This window comes from Osmerus eperlanus, chromosome 9, assembly GCF_963692335.1.
Source record: "Osmerus eperlanus chromosome 9, fOsmEpe2.1, whole genome shotgun sequence".
Lineage (NCBI taxonomy): Eukaryota > Metazoa > Chordata > Actinopteri > Osmeriformes > Osmeridae > Osmerus > Osmerus eperlanus.
In genome coordinates, this window is record NC_085026.1 from 2448492 (window position 1) to 2458422 (window position 9931).

The window sequence follows — 9931 nt, forward strand, 5'->3', positions numbered from 1 at the left end:
TGTCTGTTGAGTCCTGTTTGTGTCTGTTACCATGGGAACGGCGGCCCTGTGACGGCGGAGGGAAGGGAGGAAGGAAGGCTGCGGCTGCCAGTTGTGTGTGTGTCAATGTGTGTGTGTGTGTGTGTGTGTGTGTGTGTGTGAGTGAGTGAGTGAATGTATGTGTGTGTGTGAGTGGATGTGTGTGTGTGTGTGTGTGTGAGTGCACGTATGCATGAATGTTTGTGCATGTGCACGGGTGTGACTATGTGCATGTGTGGGCACAGCATGTGAGTATGTGTGAGTGTGGGCACAGCATGTGAGTATGTGTGTGTGCGGGGCATGTTGGTTCTGCTGGCCTTGGGGCCCGAGGGTGGCTCCAGAGAATGAGGTGGGGCAGCGGAAGCCACAAGGTCAGGAAGAGGGCTCTGGTGATGGGAGAGATCCCAGGCCTGGCCCCCTCACAGGCCTGGCCCCCTCACAGGCCTGGCCCCCTCACAGGCCTGGCCCCCTCACAGGCCTGGCCCCCTCACAGGCCTGGAGCCAGCTGCTCTCTGGACAGGCTGGGAGTGGAAGGCTGTCTCTAACACTGATGTGTCTGGTTGTCATACTCTACACCATGTGCATGATCCTCTTTGAACTGGATAGTCATCAGAATGGGATGATGTTATTAGCTTTATTCCACTATGTCATTAAGTCATTAAAGTGTGACTGTTTGCGTATTAGGCCCTCTAAGTGCCTTGGGTCAGAGACAGTTGTAAAAATCTAACTTTAATCAGAAACGTGTAACACATTGACAAGTCATGGTCAATTATGAAGGTCAATTATGAAAATGTATTACTGATGTGTTGAAAGTGGACTTTGCACGCAAGTTTTTTAGGTTGTCTCCAGTGGACAAGCAGTTAACACATTAAACCGTAAACACGATTCACACAGACTAAATGACTGATGAGATCAGCTTCCATGCTGAGGCATGTGGGATTTAGCTAGCATTAATGCTGGCACTAGTATGTACATACACAATGTGTGAATGGAGTCCTTATAGATGCCAATGAGGAGAAATAAGCGGAGGAGAAACTGGGAGTTTTTACTTGGAACTCTGGAACAAGGACAAGAATGGAGATATGGAATTCTAACACTCCTGGTCTACTAGCAGGAATATACAACATCGTTCCTCAGAACGCAAGCAAAGAGAAAAGGATTAACACAAAAACAACTTTTTATTGTGGTTTTGGGGGGGGGGGTGTGGGGGTGGGGGAGGTGGGGGGGTCGAAGGTGTGGTGGTGGGGGGGGGGATGGATGCTGTACAGCTTTCTCGTCTTCCGATGAACATCCATGCTTCTGCGATTCTACGAGGACTGGACCAGAAAACAGAGAAGACATGGGTTAGACTTTATTAAATCAAATTAATAACATATTTTCATGTATTATATTCCCGTGTGCATGTCCGTTTTCTCAGTTTGTCTGTTAGCAGTCGTATGTCACAGGGTTGAGCTCCGTAGTGTATAACTGATGCAGGGAGACCTACCTGTCTAGGGTCTAATTGAATGTGTGGCTTTCAGTTCCACCATGTCCGAATCCTGAGAAAGTAGAGAGAGAGAGAGAGAGAGAGAGAGAGAGAGAGCGAGTGAGAGACACACAAAGACAGAACCATGACATCACATGACAGGAGGAGAGGGCGCTATGTTGGTAGAATGTTCCGGAGTTCGGTTTCAAAAGGAGACCAAAGAGCAGCTGAACCCCAACGCATCCTGCTGCTCTAGAACCGTCAGACGGAACCGATGTACCGACAACAACACCGTCACCATGACGCCTGACCCCTGTCCAGCTCTGGCATTGAATTCCAACAATTCCTCTCGTTCAGGAAATCTCCAAACCCAGTTTGGAAAGCAAACTGTTTTTTTGTTTTTTTTTGCTGGGCTGATATGAACACAGCACCATACTGTGAGTAAAGCTTTGTCTTGTAGTTAATGTTCTACACCCTGGACCCTGGTTGTCCCTGGATACAGAGGTCAGGGGACATCCTATAATATTACAAGGTGACCCAGAGACAAGGACAAATATGTTTATTAGGATCTCCTGTGACATTAACGTGCACTCTGAACCATCAACTGACTACCAAGCGAACCAGAGGGTGACAACATACCTTTAGGCCCAAAGAGAGCTGCGTAGCAGGGCTTGTTACAGTAAGGCTTGCCCTCGTGCTGGAGGGAAGAGGAGTACAGCATGAGCCTTCAACACATGACTTCATTTGACTCATGATGTCACTCTTTGTTTGTTTGGGCTTTTATAGGTCGCTTCTCATAAGGGTTCAGGGCTTCAGAATGAAGGCGGACCAGAATGTTCTGAATGTGTGTGTGCGGAGCGTGTGGGGTGTGTGTGAGGACTTTGCGTGTGTGGGGTGTGTTACTTGTGTGTATCTGATATGTATTGAGGTGTGTGTGAGGTATCCGATGCGTATTGAGGTGTGTATTCGGAGTGTACTGAGGTGTGATGTCTGCTGTGTGTAAGGTGTGTGTCTGAGGTGTGTGTGAGGTGTGTGTAAGGTGTGTCTGAGGTGTGTGTGAGGTCTCACCTGTGCATGTGAGCCAGCTGCCAGTGTCTTGCTGCATTTCTCACACTTCAGACAGGGCCTGTGCCAGTCCTTCCCCAGGGATGTCACCCGCTCCGCTGCCAAGGCAACGGCAGACATGATTATTGGATGATCAATGTCACACTCATCTTTCCACCCACACACTTTGAAATACACACACACACACAAAAGGCACTGTAGTCTGCAGAGGGCGTGATAGAGTCATTTTGGGTTTACGCTATTATTATTCTATATTATGTTGTGAGACTGTGATTAGAATTTAAGGAGGCGCTTTGAGTGCAAGAAAGGCACATTACAAATTATATAATAATTACAAATAATAATAATAATTATTATTACACTGACAAAGCACCAGACCATACTAGATGATCCCAGAGTAGGGACAGAGTGTTACGTCTATGCTCTACAGGTGTGGTCTGAACCAGGGGAACATTATCTGTGCTCTTCCATCACATCAGATGAGGGAGACGTGGGAACATTGTCTGACTGGCTGGGTGTGGTGCTTGGCTCCCCTCCCTCATCCTCCCTCCCTCATCCTCCCTCCCCTCTCCTCCCTCCCCTCTCCCTCCCTCATCCCCCCTCCCCTCTCCCTCCCTCATCCTCCCTCCCCTATCCTCCCTCCCCTCTCCCTCCCTCATCCCCCCTCCCCTCTCCCTCCCTCACCCCCCCTCCCCTCGCATCATAAAGTCTGATAAAAGAACGTCTTGATCTGTTGGGTTGGGCCCCGGAGACAAGGACTTTAACGAGCAGCGATGTTGACGGTTGTAAAACCAGCGAGGGCAGATGTGGTCATGTGCCTCTGGGTGTTTTTACGACCGTTTGGGATGAGTAGGACCTCCTCAGGACCGCAGAGCACAGCCGTCACGAGGGAGGGAGCGGCCAAACGGCGAGCAGGAAACTCGATGCCGGACGACCCTGAGACAACCACTCCTCCCACGCAAATACCGTCTGGAAACGGCGATAGGAGGAAGAAAAAGTTTTGGGGTTTTGGAGCACTGAGGCTATCTAACACTGCCCATAAATACGTTGTGAGAATCCCATTATGACCATCTGAGGGTCTAAATGTGCATGAGGGGCTCGCTAAAGTCTGGTGCAAGAGAAGATGTTAAACAAACGTTTTTACATTGAAATGACGGAACAGTGTGAGCTCACAGCTGATATACAGGCTAAATAACCTTATAGCCCTTATGCTGTATGTGGGTGTACATCAGAAGGATGGAAGTGAATATGTCTGCTGGATTTATATTTTGGCTGTGTGTTTCAGCCCAGTGTGTCTGTGTGTTTCAGCCCAGTGTGTCTGTGTGTTTCAGCCCAGTGTGTCTGTGTGTTTCAGTCCAGTGTGTCTGTGTGTTTCAGTACAGTGTGTCTGTGTGTTTCAGGCCAGTGTGTCTGTGTGTTTCAGTCCAGTGTGTCTGCGTGTTTCAGGCCAGTGTGTCTGTGTGTTTCAGCCCAGTGTGTCTGTGTGTTTCAGCCCAGTGTGTCTGTGTGTTACAGGCCAGTGTGTCTGTGTGTTTCAGCCCAGTGTGTCTGTGTGTTTCAGGCCAGTGGGTGTGGCTTGACTGTATTCCAGCAGACTCTGGTTGGGTAAGGCGGAACAGAATCCAGGCCAAGTCTTCACTAATGACTGCACTTTACTTCCAATAACAAGTCACAGCAAGCAAGAAACAGTGGGCCCTGCCTCCCTGCCTTCTTGGTGCCCCTGCCTCTCTCCTCCCTCTCTGCCTCTCGGCTGCCTCTGCCTCTCTGTCCCCCTGCCTCCCTGCTGCCTCTGCCTCCGGGCCAAACTAGCATGGTGTTAAGCTCCACAGGTTAAGCTCTTAAGTTTGTGTCAAATACGTTTGGTTGTTGTGATGAATGAGGAAAGCCTTCACTCCTCATCACTCAAGCCTCAGGTTTTGTGAGTGTTTCTGTCTGTGTGTGTGTGCGGGTGTTTCTGTGTGTGTTTCTCTTGTGTGTGTGTTCGTGCACCATGGAGAGAAGCGATGCGTGACAGGGGTAGTGAGAGACAAAAGAATAGACGGATCTGCTCTTTGCATCACGGGACGAGGACTTCGTAGCTATGTGGAGGGCGTCCAACACTCACGCACACATGATTCTGTGGAAAAACACCCAAATGGGGAAACGTTCAACCATTTACTCAATGAGCTTTCTCAATGTCTCTACACTAATCACAAGACCGGGTAACTGTGTCCTGTGAAGACAAAGGCATTTTCCTTCCTTCTACATCCAGATATTTTATGGATGCTTGTGGACAGACTTTTCTCGTCATAGATGAGAGGAGATGATGAGGAGAAACGCTTAACTGTCATGAAACAATCGTGGGAATTTGAGCTTTGCAGAAATCTTTGCACAAAAAGCGATTTTTAAAGGAGAAACGAGATAAACTGTGGATAAACCACAGAGAGAACTGGGTACTGCTGAGATACAGTAAACACTCGTATCTAATTGTAGTTCCTGGGTAATTTCCTACACAGACTGAGGATTGTTGACAATTACCCCCCCCCCCTCTCCCTCTCTATGTGCCAGTGATCCTGAAGCTAATTCTAGGCAGGGTGGATTTTATTGTTTCCCTCTCTGGAAACAGAGTGAATTTTCCCTCCATCGCTCAGAGGACGGCAGCAGCAGTAGCATGATTGCTTCCATCTGATGGCCCAAGCAATAGTCAGACTAGTCAAGAGAGAGAGAGAGAGTGAGGGAGAGAGAGAGAGAGAGAGAGAGAGAGAGAGAGAGCGAGAGGGAAAAATGGAAATAGATAGCAGGAGGATGGAAAAGAAAAAAGAGGGGGTAAAATGGAAAAACACAAACAAGAGTTAAGAGGAGTACACAGACTGATCCCAGAGGAAACAGAATCAGAATCAGAATCAGAATGGGATTTATTCGCCATGAAAGTTTGCACAGACAAGGAATTTGCTTTGGCAGGAAGGTGCATACAATAAACATATACCTAAAATTTAAATATGTGGACTATCTATACTAAGGGTACATAAACTAGCAGTACTAGTGGGGGGAGAGGGGCAGGCCATCAGGATGGGGCTAGGAGATCAACTGCATGGAGAGCAGAGGACCAGCATAGACCAGATTGGGGATGAGGGCCTAGGAGCCTGACAGCTGCAGCTGGAGTTATGTTCATCAACACGGCTCATAGCACAGCTGCAGAGCCAAACCGACACCTCGAAATATGATGTGAAGCGAACATTTGAGAAGAGAAAACTGATAACACATGCTCCAGGGTTGAGAATACAAAGCTTTGTTTCAATTTCTCTCCAGCCCTAAGGATTCCTATTCTAAACTGTGTTTTTTCCACCACATGAAAGAAAGAAAAAAAGAGAAACCATTGAAACAAATCTGTGCTTGTTTTGGCTCAAAGGGGAAAGTTAATCTGCGGAAAGGAAAGGAGAAGAGACGTCTCCCAGAGAGGTCGATCCATCTGACTGACAGTCCGAACCGAACGCTCCCTCCACAGAGCCTCTCTGTGCCTCCTGAGACGAAGCGGCTACTTAACTCAGGCGAACGTGGTGAATGAATCAGGATCATGGCACAACATAAAAAAAGGCCTTCCATCATTTCCCCAGATGCCGGAGTCAGTCCTGCTTCCATGGAATGCCCTGGAGAATGACTCAACCATGTCTGACTAGACCCTGGGTTCTTCTTCTCATGTCTCTCGGAGGCCATCGCTCATGAGAAGAAGAAAAGCATCCTCTCGAAGGGAAAATCCTTTTCAGATGTTTCAGATAACACCACAGAAGCTCTTTATTCCTGCCAGTAGCAGTAGACCTGGTGGAGGCACAGTTGAGTGAGGCTGTGCCTCCACTGTGCCCTGCCCTGGTGAGTCGGGAAGGGCTTTGCCTCACTGGCCCTGGCTTATCATCTACTGATAACCTCTGCGTTGCAAAATTAGTTTATGTAAAATTTGACATGCAAATCCTGAGATGAACGTATAGATGTGTATGGCTTGCCAGCTAATCAGACTGACTGGCCATTGTTTGTCTAGAGATAGTAACATAGAGTGCTGTGAGCAAGATGCTATGAGCAAAACATTTCTAGCTTGACTACTATCATCACTTCAAAAACGGAGATCATTTTCGACCAAATTCTTAAGATGTTCTTAAGATATAAAAGTAAAGGTTGGTGAGCAAAATAATATTTGTTCTTCTAAATAATGAACTTAAGACTTCCCGACCGTGAGGGACAAGGGACAAATTGTACTATTTTAACGATCTAAATAGCGGCTTAAACATAGTGAAATATTCAGACATGCTTTCATTTTACAGAACAGGAAATAGCGGATAAATCCACGTCAGATTGACCCAGGGTTGCGGTACAACTGCATGAACCAGCAGAACTCTACTGCAGCAACAAAAACAAAGACTTATCAGATAAACTGAGATTATTATTATTTTTGCTCAAACGAATAAACATACAATTTCAACATGACAATTAATTTGTCAATTAACAGAATTAAAAAAATCTTACCAAAGTAAACCTCCTTTTCGCATTTTGGGCACTTGGGCATTTTTGCAAAATTAAGTGATGATCTCCAAGAGAGAAAGAGAGAAAGTATCCTGAACTTGTACTGCTGCCTACCTGTGTGTGTTAACAACCACGCCTCGTTCTGAACACCAGATGTGCGCGGGGACGCGTATTTATACCACTCAGGAAATAGTTTGCGCTCGGTGAAACTTTTTCTTTTTGAATAGGGAGGGAGAGGCTTTGTGGGCGCGCTTGCGTCGTAGGAGAATGTGCGCGTGTATGTAGCGAGGGTGTATGTATGCCACAAAAATATTTTTTTCTGATGTGCAGTTGCCTTGAATTTGCACCGAACCTAGGTAATGTAATATTGATCTTGTCCCTCAAATATAATAAAGCGATTAAAACGTCCCCAAAAAGTTGTCAAAGAGTGACATGCTATAATTGTGTAACTAAATCACAATACTGTTCATTGAAAGAACTATATTTAGTCATAATGACATTAGGTAGGCTGTTTTAACTGCATGGTTCTTAGAAATATTTGCACATCATTTATGGCCATGCTTTTCATGTAGGAGCAACACCTAGTGTCAAAGTTCATCATGCTGTGCATCCAGGTGTTGATTTCAGCCAAACACAATCTACTCCCAAGAACTGGTGTTCCACATTGAGAACAGACAGCAGGGGCAGGTCAAAAAAGGTTTAGCCCCCAAAAAAGAAGAAAGTATTGAGCTTCTGTAGGGAGTTCTGAGGGAATGCCTGATCGAGCCTGGTCTAGGATATGAGTTGTTGTGACTCACAAGCGGTAGAAATGTTGTCAATTCAGCTGCCTCATTCCTACACAGATCTGCTCCTTAACCCCAGTCAGTCTAATGGCAGAATTCCACCTCAGAAAACTTTATATATATTATTATTTTTTACATTTAATTTAATTTATTACCACATCTACCGTATTTATTACTACATCGACCCTATACCATTAAGAAAAGATGTACCCTGAATCAAACCTTATTTCTCAAAACCTGTTTGCAGCTTCATATCGCATCCAGTGTGCCCAGCGACAGTGGTGGAAACAGGAGGTTGTGATGGTTGATAGGAATGGGATTTCATGTGTAGTGAAGGTCTTAGATCTCTGTGTCTGAACACCCCTTTAGCGAGAAACTGATAGGCGCTCGCCCAGTTCAGCTCTGCTCTGAAAGCAGACGTTTGAAATGGGATCTGTCTGTCAATCATCCCTCCTGTTCACCACAGCGCTTCAAGGAAACCTTGCACACCGTGCAAAGTTATCTCGATATGGGAGCATTATCGAATGTGACATTGACGTAGGGCGGTTTATGGGCTCACCCTTGGGTCAGGTTTGATCTCCCTGAGAATGATGACATCATGCGTGCTAGCGTCCATGCATCCAGCCCGAACCCAGCCTTGTCCCAGCTTCTGTGTATTAGTTACCGATGGCAGTGTAACTGGGATGTGATCACACACAGTGCTGTGTTGTCACAAATGTCTCAATTTGGCACGGGGAATATTTTGATAGCTTGCTCAGAAGGACCTGCCCTCTGGTTGTTGTGTATTGGTCCCGTCATTACCTGAGAAAGGAAATGACAGTTTTACACTCTCTCGGCGCTCCCTCTCAAACTTATACGCCCTAACCAGGGGGTTCAAAGATTAACCTGATGTCATAACCCACCTGAGAATGTTTGACACAGAAAAGTGGTAAAGACAATTTGTCTGTGTTTAAGTAGGCTTGAGGGTGTTAACTGTGTAAACACGTACTGAGCTTTAAGCATACACTCATACACGCACAAACACACACACCTTGCGTGCCTCTTTCTCTCTCTGTGTGCTCCCACGCTGTTGGCTGACTTCGAAACGATAACAAGGTCTCGGACCATCCCTTTAATGAGCTCACCATGGCAACCAAACAACGAACCATCCCACCGCCGTGGAATATTCATGAACAGAACCCAGACTTTGGTCCCAGCCTGTTGAGGGTGGGTGGAAGAGGGGAGGAGCAGGGCAGCACGTTTATTTTAGTCCCTGACCTGGTCATCTGAACTAGACAGGAATTACAGCTGGGAGTAAAGTTGAGAGAGTTGCCCTGAAAAATATGTCAAGCACAGCGTTGGGAAAGGGCTTCAAGGTCGGAAATGACGGCCGCTGGAATATCAAAGGCCGCTCTTGTTATGGTTGTGTGTCCCAGATTGTGGGTTGTTTGTGTTGGGACATTCAGCATCCAGTCTTCTAGAATGAGATGCAGTTCAGGAGATGTTCCTGGGATGAGCTCTTCTTCTGTGGTTTCCTGTCTGGAAGCAGTTAGATGGGATCAGGTGGGCGTGCCAGCAGTGCCCGCAGGAGAAGCCTCATCAGGGGGGGTAATCTGTGCCAGGTCTCCCTGCTGCCACCCTGGAGGTCCAGGTGGGGGTGGGGGGAGGTCTTGCTTCAGCTCCCTGCCCTCGGTGATGGGAGTGGGGGGTCGTCTTGACTGGGCTCCAGGCGTTCCTCTCTGTGACCCCAGCCTGGCGCATGTTTTGTCACTCCCTCCTGGCCTGCGATTACACTCCCTCGTTCCCTGGTCACCAGCCTCTCCTTTCACTCAGGAAGGCTCCTCATGGGGTCTTGGTCAAAACAAGCATTACATCTGAGGCACAAAGCAATAGGACAAGATGGAAGGAGAGATAGAGGAAGGCACAGAGATAAGAAAGTGGATGGGTGAGACACCAAGCGAGGGAGGGAGAGGGAGGGAGGGAGGGAGGGAGGGAGGGAGGGAGGGAGGGAGGGAGGGAAGGAAGGAAGGAAGGAAGGAGGGAGGGAGGGAGGGAGGGAGGGAGGGAGGGAGGGAGAGGGAGGGAGGGAGGGAGGGAGGGAGGGAGGGAGAGGGAGGGAGGGAGGGAGGGA

General features: G+C 47.5%; 1 protein-coding gene across 1 annotated transcript; it reads right to left on the reverse strand.

The window, feature by feature from the left end:
- Positions 1–1177: 1177 nt before the first annotated feature.
- crip1 (cysteine-rich protein 1) lies at positions 1178–7203 on the reverse strand. The gene is made up of 5 exons (XM_062469406.1): positions 7043–7203; positions 2552–2646; positions 2123–2180; positions 1505–1556; positions 1178–1334 (listed from the first exon to the last, which is right to left on the reverse strand). The coding sequence occupies exons 1-4, from the start codon at positions 7080–7082 to the stop codon at positions 1516–1518; spliced, it is 234 nt and encodes a 77-aa protein (XP_062325390.1). The 5' UTR covers positions 7083–7203; the 3' UTR covers positions 1178–1334; positions 1505–1515.
- Between the last annotated feature and the right edge of the window lie 2728 nt (positions 7204–9931).

Coding starts and splice junctions, on each gene's coding strand:
- crip1 (XM_062469406.1), bottom strand. CDS start 7,082: ATGCCCAAGTGCCCAAAATGCGAAAAGGAGGTTTACTTTG. Junction 2,181..2,551: donor CAGCTGGCTCACATGCACAG/GTGAGACCTCAC, acceptor TCTTCCCTCCAG/CACGAGGGCAAGCCTTACTG. Junction 1,557..2,122: donor AGCTCTCTTTGGGCCTAAAG/GTATGTTGTCAC, acceptor CTACTTTCTCAG/GATTCGGACATGGTGGAACT.